Source organism: Rhodnius prolixus, unplaced genomic scaffold (assembly GCF_049639745.1).
Source record: "Rhodnius prolixus isolate KJV_2025 unplaced genomic scaffold, Rpr scaffold_2, whole genome shotgun sequence".
Classification (NCBI taxonomy): Eukaryota; Metazoa; Arthropoda; class Insecta; order Hemiptera; family Reduviidae; genus Rhodnius; species Rhodnius prolixus.
Window position 1 is genome coordinate 51,773,213 of NW_027411592.1, and position 12,489 is coordinate 51,785,701.

Below are 12,489 nucleotides of genomic sequence, written 5' to 3' on the forward strand. Positions count from 1 at the left end.
TATTTCTGTTTAATCTTTTGTAATTTCTTCACTTGATGGTGAATACAAAGAGGAGAAAGTAATAACAGCGCTCATCAATCCTGCGTAATGTTTTCTTAAAAATAGTTTCAGTATAAACTGAAAGTAAGTATAAACTACATTCTGCTAAGTACTGTCTCATAATTAAAAAAACTTAAAATATTCAACTTTAAATTTTTCAATTTTTTTTTTAAATAAGCTTGTTATTATTTATAACTAATCGGTTCAAACTTGAAATTATAAAATTCAACCTGCAGTTTTAGATATTAAATCCTCTCAAACAAAGTCAGGCTGATTAGTTATTCAAGCTGTACTAAATTATAAAAAAACTTTCAAGTGAACTGAAAAACGAATATAAAATTATAATAAAGCTTTGTAAGCGTGATGTAATCAATGCGCATTGAAGGTTCAAACTAATCCTGGAAAAAAAATGCCACAATATTAGGCAATAAAATCTCTTTCTTTTGAGACTCATTAGCAGAATTATTAGACAAAAACGAAAGTTAGAAATGGGAACACAAACATAATAAACCAGTGGGACGTGCTTAAACAATCACGTCATAAAATACCAACTTTGCATTACTTTGTCCAGAATAAACAGATTGTAATACAAAACAAACAGATCCTTTTAACAAAACAAAGGTGAATCTGAGTTTGATTATACTAAGATAATATTAGTCTGTCTCTTTTGTCTCAGGCACCTAATTCAAACAAAAACTAAACACACATTACTCGAAAAGAACTTTTAGTTTGCAAATTTGTTTTTTCCTTTGATAAATTATGTGTTATGATACAAAGTTAAAGTTCATGAAACCAATTGTAAACATATTTAAAAACTTCCAAAAATTAAATCAAGACTGAAATAAATTTTTTTAACAGATTTTGTTTGGGCTGATTTTTTTTTTTATTATTTTTTTTTTTTAGAACCTCAGAAAATTAGAATTTAAATGTGTTTAAATTCTACACAACTTTCGTATAACGTAACTTTCTCGTACCAAATTACCATATGACTGAATTTGGCCTAATTTAAATTATGGTGGACCAGTTTAGAAAGCCTTCCCAACTCAATTCTTACACTGTTTTTGCAATAGTTGCTGTTGACCCTCATTAAAACACCTTTGTATTGATGAATTGTTAGTAGAACACCAAAATCATGTACAAGTAATAATAGTAAATAGAATTTACTATTTCTGAAAATTTTATAAAGCTAGCAAAATTTGTAAATATTCTAAACATTCTTGATATGGTTCATTAGATTAGAAGATGGAGTGGATCTTGTTACTGCAGCCGAAGAGCCTTATTGTGTCATCTCTCTGAACGTCTAGAAGGTACAGTTTTGCCTCTTTAAAAGATAAGGGATCAGCTATAAGGATAAGTGGCTTGTTGAAAATAATATGGTAGATTATAACTAAATATAAGGGATAACATCAAACAGTAAGCTATGATAAAACTAGAGTATTAAACCAATTCAAGTTCAGAGTTCAGTGAGCAGAAAAAAAACTAAAGATAAACTATTTAATGATAGAATGACGAACTAGAGAGAGGAGGGAGGCCATTGCTCAATAAAACGAGCAAACTTTGAGAGCTCAACTCAATAAACACTTCTTTCTGCCTTGCTACTCTTTCTTCTTCTTTTCCACATTTCTTTTCTGCCGGGCTATAATTTTCGTCAACGTAATCAGCAGTAAAGCGAATGTTAACAAGTTCACTAAATCGCATTTTTAGAATTGGCACTCACTCTTAAACAACTTTAACTTACCACAATTTATGTAATTAAATTTTATTTAAACCTAGCATTAATACTAAAAGATGGTTGCCTTCAATACCGCAGATACCACGATACTAGATGTAGAACACCAAATACTGTTGAAGGGGCTCGCAGATATCTCTCTTCTTGTACCCTACTAAAAGCCAATGGATCTCCTTAAATAAAATTCAAAACTAAAGTATAGACTCGTGAATAATACAGGTTAAATCCAAATCATATGACATCCTTAGGTAAATGCATAAAAAATCACTTAAAAGTTAATCTAGAGCACTGTGACCGCTGTAATTCCGATAGATACCAACTTAGATTTTGGTTAGTCGCATCTTAAAATAAATATGTTAGAGAATCATACTAAAAAAACTGACCCACATATCCAAAAAATCTTTTTTTATAAGAAATTTTCTGCAAAAATTAAATACTCTGGATAATTTTGAAAAAACTATGTAATTCGAATTGATTTTTTGTACTCGCTCTTATAAAAGATTTTTCTTGACATGGAATCTTAGAAATGCTAATAATGCACCTCGATAATTTGTAGATATTGTTAATAAGACCGATAATGTACTGAAGTGGCAAAAATTTGAGTGAAAACATAGCTCAGTTTGCCTTCTTAAGAACTTGGCTGGGTGTGCCTTTTTTGGGGGGGAGATCTAAAACAAAGAAATACGCATTTAAAACAAAAAAAAAAAACATAGATCCAAAAGAGATTAAGAATTCAGTTTATAATATTAAGCATCAATACGTGTCAACATGTAAAGAAAAGAAATGTGAAAAAACAACAGGGGTGTATAATATATTGAAGCACTCGTAAAATTAGGTGACATTGAAGTAAAAGAGTAAGCAGCATTAAGAACTTTATTAAAGTAATCAAATTTTCGTACTACCGGATAATCTACAAAGCTAGAAGAAAATTCTTAAGGTAAGTGACTCATTTTCTTTGTATAAAAAGTATATTGTTGAAAATATGTGTGGCTTTTGTGCGAGTTTCATGACTTTAGTTATTCCAATTTACAAAGTTTCAATTAGTTTTACAGACTGAAACCTTGACGGTGATAAAGTTTACCACAATGAAGCTTGGTTGCGTTTGTAGGTAATTTTAGTATGAGTTAAATTCCAAAAGGGTTCTCTATAGAAGTTCACACAAAATGAAAGCATACAAAATTCACATCCAATACGATCACTGTTACCAATAACACCATGAAGGGTTGTATTATAAGTTATGCTAACTATTATAGAAGAGGACCACACAGAATGACAGACGACAATCTACAATATACCTTTTGGAGCGTGAAAAGAATTTATAGAAGATTAGGTTCATCAATTTGAGAAAATCTCATGATGAAATTATCCAAATTACATTAAGAAGAACTTTTGTATTGAATTGAACAAATAATGATAAGTCTGAAAACTTATCTCCTAAGTTTTTTAAAAAGTTTTCACAATACGCTGTTTATAATGTCTACAAGAACATCCGCATACAATATTTTTTCTCCACTAAAAAATAGATCCATCATAGCTGACATAATATAACAGTTTTTTTTGTTATATCATGTTAGCTCACTCTATATTTTCTTTATTAGCCTAATGTTCATGGCATAACCCCAAGATAAATGGATAGCCACTTAACTCTGGCAGCCAGTTATTTATTTATTTATTTTTTGTTGGAAGTAATTCATAAAAATGAAAAACATTATCTTTTCCGTTTAATTTTAATGTAGGTTTAAGTTATCTTTAACTTACATTGGTATAGGCCAGTCATAAATTACAAAGAGCAATATATTTGAGGTTAGTATGACAAATTTTTAGTATATCAGAAAATGAATTCAAAAAGTTTCAAGAAGCTCAAAAAATTTATTCTGTAAAGTTGCATTTTCACTTAACGATTAACCCCAGTCATAGATTTCAGAAACACTGACAAGTACTTCATTTCAGCTCTGAAGAAAGAGGGAAGTAAATCATTTCTGCTGTTCTCTAAAACTTTCAACTTTATAGAAGACCCATCTGGGGATGCCATCTATCACAATTATAATAGCTAAAGAGACCAGCAGCTTCCGTACTGAAGAAGTTTGTAATGCATATGCAGTTCGACGAGTTCGACCAGCTCTTCAACGTAACATTACTGGGGATGCGTTAATCATTAAATGCCAGAACAAGGATGTCTGCAGCACCAAGTTAGAAGTATGTGAAGATTTCTACTTTCAATTACAACCGAGTTTTTAAGCAATAGTAGAGAGATTCTGCTTTCCACGTTGCTAAAAACTTTCAGATTTTAAAATTTACAAAATGAAATTTTGGTTACACCTAAAAAATATAAAAGTAAGAAGGAGATTTGCTTGGCAAAATAAATAGTGGTAGACGCGGCATTAAAAAATATTCAATGGCAAATTTAATTTCTTTTAAAAAATTATGTAATTTATTTAATCTGCCTCATTCCTAATCTATTATTTATGTGCCAAAGATAAATCTGTTGCCGGTTTACTTCTCTGGATCAAGTACACGGTAAAAGTGCTTTAGCAAAATAATAATATAATTGACCCGAGATGCGATCAATAAAAGATTATAAACATTCCTAACTCAGTTTAAAAGAGTAAGAGTATCAGAACAGGTAGAAGAATAGAATCTACTCTAACCTAATGATATTACTTGAATTAAGTAAGGGAATATAATAAAGGTCTTCCAAGCAGATGATCTGGGAAAAGATCGTTAAGAGTTAGAAAGCTAGAATGAAAGAATAACCAATCTTTTGGCCAGGGGAAATAGGCTATAGCACTTCAGACTACCCTCTCATCATCCAGGTTTTATATTTAAATGGCAGATTTTGCTACTTCCTTCCCATGAAAGCAGACGTGGGAGTTCTGATATTGGTAGTAATTCAGAAGCTGTTAAAAGAATGACTTCCAATGATGATGGCAAAATAATGGCCTTAAGTTGGTTTTGGACTGGTGATTCATTGTGCTAAAAGAAAAAATGTTTCTAGCTGAAACCAAAGAAGCTAATTTAGCCTCAAATGCCGTTCCCGAATTCCTATACCCTAGACTTGACCCGGATCATCGAATTGATCCAGGAAGCAGAGAAAAAAAGAAGACTTACGCAACTTACGTCTAAGCGACCAAAGGACTTTTGCTATAGCATGTTTCAGAGCCCTAAGGTGCTACGACTACCTCTTTAGGCATTTGTGGGTAGTAATAGAATAAAAACAGCCGCGCTGTGGGTGCAACAAGTAAATGAAGCTGATGTCGACAAATAAATACATAATAAAGAGGAGCGTGAATGATATTCATCCAGTTGGTCGCGGGTCAGCAGCGCCTCGGCCAACAACAAGGATAGGACGAAAGTGTAGTAATGAAAAGAATTTCTGCTAAAAAAATATGGATGTGAAGAACAGTTGTAAATTGAAAGTTGAGGTCATTATGAATTGTTAGGTTACTGAGGTAAACAGAATGGAGCCTTTACTAGACGGTTTTTTAGTAAAGTTCAGACTGCAGAGTTAATAATCTGTTAATACTTGATTGATTAGCTGTACCATAGAGATTTAAAAAAAAAAAAACATTAGATGCGTTAAATTAAAGTTGGCGTCACAATGGGTATTAAACAGATCGCTAGAGGATATCTGAAAAATAATATCCACAGAAAACGAGTACGCTGGAGGCAGCGATTGATTACTGATAAATTTGTCACAAAGATAATGAAGAGATCCTAATTTACTCTTGTCACAAGAATTTAAATTAGCGAACTGAATGAATGAGCTTGTCAAATTTTATTGGAAAGTTGGCCTAAAATATCTCATTGAAAAATGAAGAGAACATTTTATAGAAGAAAAGAAAGAAAAACGACGTTTCCTTTAAATATTGGAAGAAAAATGTATCATTAAAGACGGAAACACATTTTTCATTTAAAATACAAAATTGTAAGAAAAAGTTCCCAGTCAAATTTCATTAAATTTAAAATGAAGAGGCGTTTTTAAATTTTGTCTTATATCATGTTTAAGGAACAGTTGCAATTTTAAATAATTAATAGGGTGTCGTAAACTTTAATATCGCTCAAGGAGAAAAATGTGACTGATAAATTCAGATCTATAATCAAATCCAAATGATTTAAATGAAAGAAGTAAATTTATTGCGTTCCAGAAGGACTTTTCTTGAAAAATGTACCAAATAGAAGTGTTTATTATGTACACGTGTAGCTTAAAATTTTAAAAGTTTAAGTTTTCATTGTGTAAAACGGAACCAAACTTTAACCCTATATATCTCATTTTCTGCTCGATAAATTTTTACTAAATTTTACAAAATTATAGATAAAAGTTGTCTCCATATACTGGTAAAATATAAACAAAATCTATCGAGTAGTTTACGAGATATTTGAATTTAAAGTTTTTACTTTTTCAAACTGAACCAAACTTTAACTCTAAATATCTCGTTTTCCGATCGATAGATTTTTACTTAATTCTGCACAATTATATACAAAAACTGCCTCCATATAATAGTAAAGGAGAGAGAAACATTTTAATGCAAATATTTGCAAAACAAAGGGTGCTGCCCAAATAGATCGGGTTTGCCAAAGCTCAAGAGATCTATATGGGACTTTCTTAAAAACACCTTTTTTTTTTTTTCCTATGGAAATGTTTCAAATCAGAGTTATAGAACGTCTTGAGTGCAATGAGTATACCAGATTCAAATTAAACAAAATCTATCGAGTAATTTACAAGATATTTGAAGTTTAAGATTTCACTGTTTCAAACTGAACCAAACATTTACTCTTAATATCTCGTATTCTGATCGATAGATTTTTACTAAATTCTACACAATTATAGACAATAGTTGTCTCCATATAATAGTAAAATATAAACAAAATCTATCGAGTAACTTACAAGATATTTGAAGTTTAAGATTTCACTGTTTCAAACTGAACCAAACATTTACTCTTAATATCTCGTATTCTGATCGATAGATTTTTACTAAATTCTACACAATTATAGACAATAGTTGTCTCCATATACTGGTAAAATATAAACAAAATCTATCGAGTAGTTTACGAGATATTTGAATTTAAAGTTTTCACTTTTTCAAACTGAACCAAACATTAACTCTAAATATCTCGTTTTCTGCTCGATAGATTTTTACTAAATTCAACACAATTATATACAAAAACTGCCTCCATATAATAGTAAAATATAAACAAAATCTATCGTGTAGTTTAAAAGATTTTTGAATTTAAAGTTTTCACTTTTTCAAACTTAACCAAACTTTAACTCTAAATATCTCGTTTTCTGCTCGATAGATTTTTACTAAATTCTACTAGTAGTTAGTTATTGCCTATCGCTCCCTTCAATCCCATATAGATCTCTTGAGCTTTGGCAAAAGAAATAGTGAATTAAAAAAAAACATGAAAGCAAATGCAATTACATTACAATAGATTGTGTTAAGCACCATGGACTCTTTATAGCCAAACGCCTAACCTGGAATCCACATACATCTAATACAATTTCAAAGACAAGCCCGACATATCTCTTAGAACTTTCTTAAAAACAGCCTTTTTTTTTTCTCCTATGGAAATGTTTCAAATCAGAGTTATAGAACGTCTTGAGTGCAATGAGTATACCAGATTCAAATTAAAAAAAAAAAAAAAAATCTTTACAGCTGTTTTTATAAAACCCAAATCGGATTATAAATTGATTCAGCTAAATGGCGCTTCCATTGTTGACTGATTTTATTTTATAAATTATAAAAAAATCATTAACACACACAAACACAGAAAGAAAACAAACATTTTTTGAAAATTGAAGAAATAACTTTTTTGGATTCAGAGGATCTTAAAATAGACATTTCCGTTGAACTATTCTTCATGACCGCAATATCTTCTCTCATTAGACTATATAAAGAATCACTACACTATATAGAGAAAGTAAATAAATAAATTAAAAAAAATTCTTCAAATTAGAATCATAGTAATTGGGTAGAGGTAGACATTGCTCCGCGGCTCTTTCGGGTTATGCTAATGGATGTGCGGTTCTATGAAAACACTCAAAAATCCAATTTTACTAGAAAAATATTTTAGCATAAAAGTAATAGTAGGCTAATTTCATGTTGAGTTAGTTACATGGAATTTAAATAAATAAATAAATTTATTGCTCATAAGTTTACAACTTTCTGCAATGAGCTGCCTAAACATAAATAAACTGCAATGTGCTACAGTTACATGGAATTTAAAAGTAAACGCTGAAGCTATTTTCGAATAAACCAAAAAACACTCCATTCAGTCAATCGCAAAGTACTGACGCAATTAAAGTTTTCCTTCTTATTGCAATAAAGACATAATTTTGATAAGAGAGGACTTTAAGTTGATAATTTTAATAAGTTAAAAGCTTATTAGTTAATAGGTACTTATTATATCATAAATCAGCAGTAAACTAGACTGATAATTAACAGTCAACGCTCATTTAGTACTATTGGTGCAGTAATTAATGTTCTTCTAATTAGCTCAGTGTAAATGATAATTAGTAGGTACGTCATAAATTAACGAATCAGATCATTTAATTATCTGAGAACAAACACTAGTTACAGCAGATTTCAACGTGATCTTTTAAAACAAGTGTTTCCATTGTATTTTGTCATTATGACAACATGACATGCACGTTTCCCCTAAGCCAATGCTACGTTTAAGTAAAACATTCTTTGTGTAATATCAAAATTTGACATTATCAACTATTGCCATCAATCAGGGGCTTTTCAGAAATCATGATCTAGACCGAACGTTGCCACATTACCTGTGGAATAGTCACTGCATGTGTGAGGTAATGAGAACTACTACGTAACCAGGAGTTTGCCAATAAAACTATTGGAGAAATTGGCTAAATATGCATTGCAATAGCAAACCTGCAGCACAACAGAGGCTTATAAAGCATGCCGGTAGTGAAATAATAATAATAATAATAATAATAATAATAATAATAATAATAATAATAATAATAATAAATAAATAAATAAATAAAAGTGGACGGATGGTACACCAATGAGAAACATTTATTCATTTTCCAATTTCTGACCCCCCAGCGTTGACCTCTGAGACTCTGATGGTAATTTATTTCTAATCGAAATAAACAAACAATATACTGGAGCAAACCTCAGCTTGTTTTTCAGCACAGTATAAAATAGCCTAACGAATATTAAATAAGCCTACAACTGTAAACTTTGCATTCACATTTTGCTGAACAGTTAAACCTGTTTTTGTGCAGTAGATAGGGACCGCATTAAAACAGGTTTGACTGTGTCAAATGAAAATTGATAAGATGAAAGAAAAAAAGCTTACTGTAAGCATGAGATTTCAGATTGTAAAGGATGCAGAATATAGGCCAAAAGATTGTCTCCTCAACCTTGAAGATGTATTGTGGCTCCCTTAAGTGCAGTGTTTCCGAGTTTCTGAGCACCATAACTGCACTTTAGGGAGGCACAATACATTCAATAAAATTATTTTGCACATTGTCTTTGTTTGATGCTTAAATAATGTTTTCCAACGGGTTCGATAAGACCAAATAGTTTGTACAATTCAGCTACTAATAAACTATTCTAAGTTCTAAGTATTTTTATTGGGCTTTGAGATAGAGGTTTCAAATCAAGTGTGGAGATGACACAAAAAGAAACATAGATTTTTCTTTTTAAAGAAACCAAAAAACAAACACATATGTGAATTAAAACTGGTGAAAATGTTTAATTAAATTAAACATTACCAACTAAAGGTTTACCTGTTGTAGTGTATTGTCTAGGTGGATAATTGTATTCCCAAGTTTGCCTTCGTATTCACCAGTAAACCTTCCTGACACTGTTTCTAAACCCTGAAAAAGTTTTAAATTTATATTAATTTTTTAAAAAATAAAATTAGATAAAATTGAGAAGTTTTTAGGACAAGAAAATGATCTATTCTATCTGTAAAGATTTCAAATAAAATCAATAGCTTCATGTAAACGTAATAAATTATTTCATTTGGACAGAGATATGTTCATAAACTCAATGTATGTATTACTAGTGATTCTACACTAGTAATTTGGTAAGTAAATTCTGTTATTATTCGTTAAAGACTGTTTGCCAATAAAGCCCCGAAGTTATTAATGCTTGAATTAGAGATGGAGAACAGTGGAGTTTATTTAAGAATACATATTTAGTTTTGATTAGATTAGAACATAAGGCAATCTATTCCTTAGCAACTACAGGCAAAAGAGTTCCAAGTGTTTCTAGCAAAAGAAACCTCAAGCACGAGACAACGAAGGGAATTCCACCAGTCTTTTCTGGGACTAATACTTTTGCAACATTTTTGTAGACATATTTTGTGAAAAAACGTAGGAGCACATTAAGATCTAGACCAAGTTAATGGTCTAGGTTGCCTTGACTAGCAGAGCCCAGCGAGACTTCTACGCCCCTTTCTGGCCTAAAGTAACTACTGTCAGAATGCTTCAGATGAAAGGTTCCAGTGAATGAAGTCACCCAGGACTGGATATCCAACAATCTCCCGAGAGGCCAACAAAATCAGCCTAAATTTAGGTAGCAGACTTTTAGATTAGAAAAACTTACATACCACCTTCGTACAACCCACTACAGTTAGGAAATGAAACTTAGGCATCGAGAGAGGAACTATTTACGATCCTGACAGTATCGAGGACAATAGGTATTATACATTTTAACTTTTACTTAGCTAAATTATTTCCAAAGGAATTTTGGACGGCCCATCCTTTCTTCAAGTGTCAAACTGTTGTCGCTCCTTTTTTGATGGCTGCTAGCCTTCTAACCAATGGGACCCGAGAGTGGCACAAGCACACCTCTCAGAAATTTTTCTATTCTTTCAGGAGTAGATATTTAAGAGTAAGCCTTCGAAAATGGTGAAAAGCAGGTTCTCAGACTCATACTCCCTTTTTCTCCTCTTACTAGTAATCTCTTGTGATAAGGTTCCGTTTTGAGTAATTGGTCATTCCATTTTCTTCTATTCTACGCCGCAGCAGAGCCTACAACCAGCCACTTCGTCCACCAAACAATCCCTCAACTGCTTTGCTTCTTTCTCTTCCTTCGCTACCAGGACATATCCACCCCAACCTTTCCTTCAGCCATCATCAAGAGCATCTTCTGTCAAATCACTAATCAAATAACAGTCACCATCCGCCTATCTTCTTTCACAGTCTCAACTGTTCCATTCTCTTCAAATTGCTTTTTCCCTTCGTTATTTTTTAGTATTTATTTAAATATCTAATAGTACTACACTGCCAAATAGTTTCTAAAAAAGTCTACAAGCTCTACAAGCATAAATAAATAGAATTATGGAAGTTCCATTAGTAATGTGTAGAGCAGCAGGCCATAAATTAAGTAAAAGAAAGGCATGAAATAATTCAAAAATACATAATTCTTCGATACCAATCTTTGAAGAAAATGTAATACATAATTCTTCGATACCAATCTTTGAAGAAAATGTAATACATAATTCTTCGATGCCAATCTTTGAAGAAAATTTTCATAAATTTTACCTTTCTTCTTTCATTTTCGCTTCCCATCAATCAAGTAGTTGACCAAGCAATAAACTGTCTTTATTTAGACAAAACTGTAATTAAAATTTCCCAGCTAATTGAAAATTTAAAATGCTAATTATAAATCTTCGAATCTGCCAGCACGATTCTATTCTAGTGCACAGCTTGGATTCAGGCCACAGTGTATCCACTACCTAATAATAATGGCGTGTTGTAGATGCCGCCGCATCCTTCCTAGACGGAAGACTTACTTTGGCAGCTGGGCGCCACCGTTGGCCCCTGGTTAAGGGCGAGGACCGTAACATTAAAGTGGTTACCGGTACAAGGTAGGATTATATTTAATGCAGAGTTGCTAGTCGCAAAATTTGTAGTTTCTTGTAAAATCCGCCTGACTAAATTTCATTCTTCATTTTTTATAGCTGAAAAGGAAGAAAATTACTACCGGTGTAAAATTACTGTTGATATAGAAATAACTTATTTCACTGAATTTTAAATTAAAAAGGAATTACAGTAGTTGGATTACTACAATACATTTTATACTCGAATTATAAAGACTAACAAAAAAATATATCTTCTCGAATTAAATGATTAATTGAATCTGTCTTATTGAGTGTCTTTGCTAAACTTTCCACGAATGGTGTCCAAGAAGAACAATATGAAATAAAAACAATTCAGTGGCAAAATGAACAATAAACAGTATTTTATTAGGGAAAATACAATTACACAACAAATGTTTCTGTCATTAGCAATATAAATTGATTTTTACATAGAATACCTTTTATATTGTATAAATTTTTCAGTACAAGTTAATTAATTTTTAATTGTTAGTTTTTAGTTGTTAATTTTTCCTTCACACAAAACCTGCGCAGTTAGAACTGCGATCGATCTCTGCGGCTCAGTACCATAAAGTCATTCTGAAGAGACTAAGGTAGTATGGTAAGGTATTACGCATGCGACTTATTCTAACAATCAAAAGTGGCCATTGCTTTCTTTTTATCTTTATGAAGATGACCAATGACGTCGAAACTTATAAAATGATATAATTTATACTGTTTTAACCAAAACCGTTAACCAAAACGTGGAGTAGTGGATAAGGAAGTGTCATTCCGTTAAGTAAATACAATTATCGGGCCTCTTTTCGTCAAAGCTTAGATACTGCTGCTTTGGCATCAAGGAGGTTCATAACTTTATTTATCTGTTC

General features: G+C 31.5%; 1 protein-coding gene and 1 long non-coding RNA gene across 5 annotated transcripts in view; one reads left to right on the forward strand and one right to left on the reverse strand.

Annotated features, from left to right (window-relative positions):
- Nucleotides 1–12,489, reverse strand: part of LOC141449938 (cyclic nucleotide-gated cation channel subunit A-like) — a 223,382-nt gene that overhangs the window by 22,423 nt on the left and 188,470 nt on the right. For all 4 annotated transcript variants that reach the window (XM_074119905.1, XM_074119903.1, XM_074119904.1 and 1 more), the window contains one exon: nt 9,525–9,614. In XM_074119905.1, the coding sequence (XP_073976006.1) occupies nt 9,525–9,614 (90 nt within the window). The remainder of the gene's footprint in view (nt 1–9,524; nt 9,615–12,489) is intronic.
- On the forward strand, nt 1,042–12,120 carry LOC141449946 (uncharacterized). The gene is made up of 3 exons (XR_012455781.1): nt 1,042–1,346; nt 11,506–11,614; nt 11,708–12,120. It is a non-coding gene; the product is annotated as an uncharacterized lncRNA (long non-coding RNA).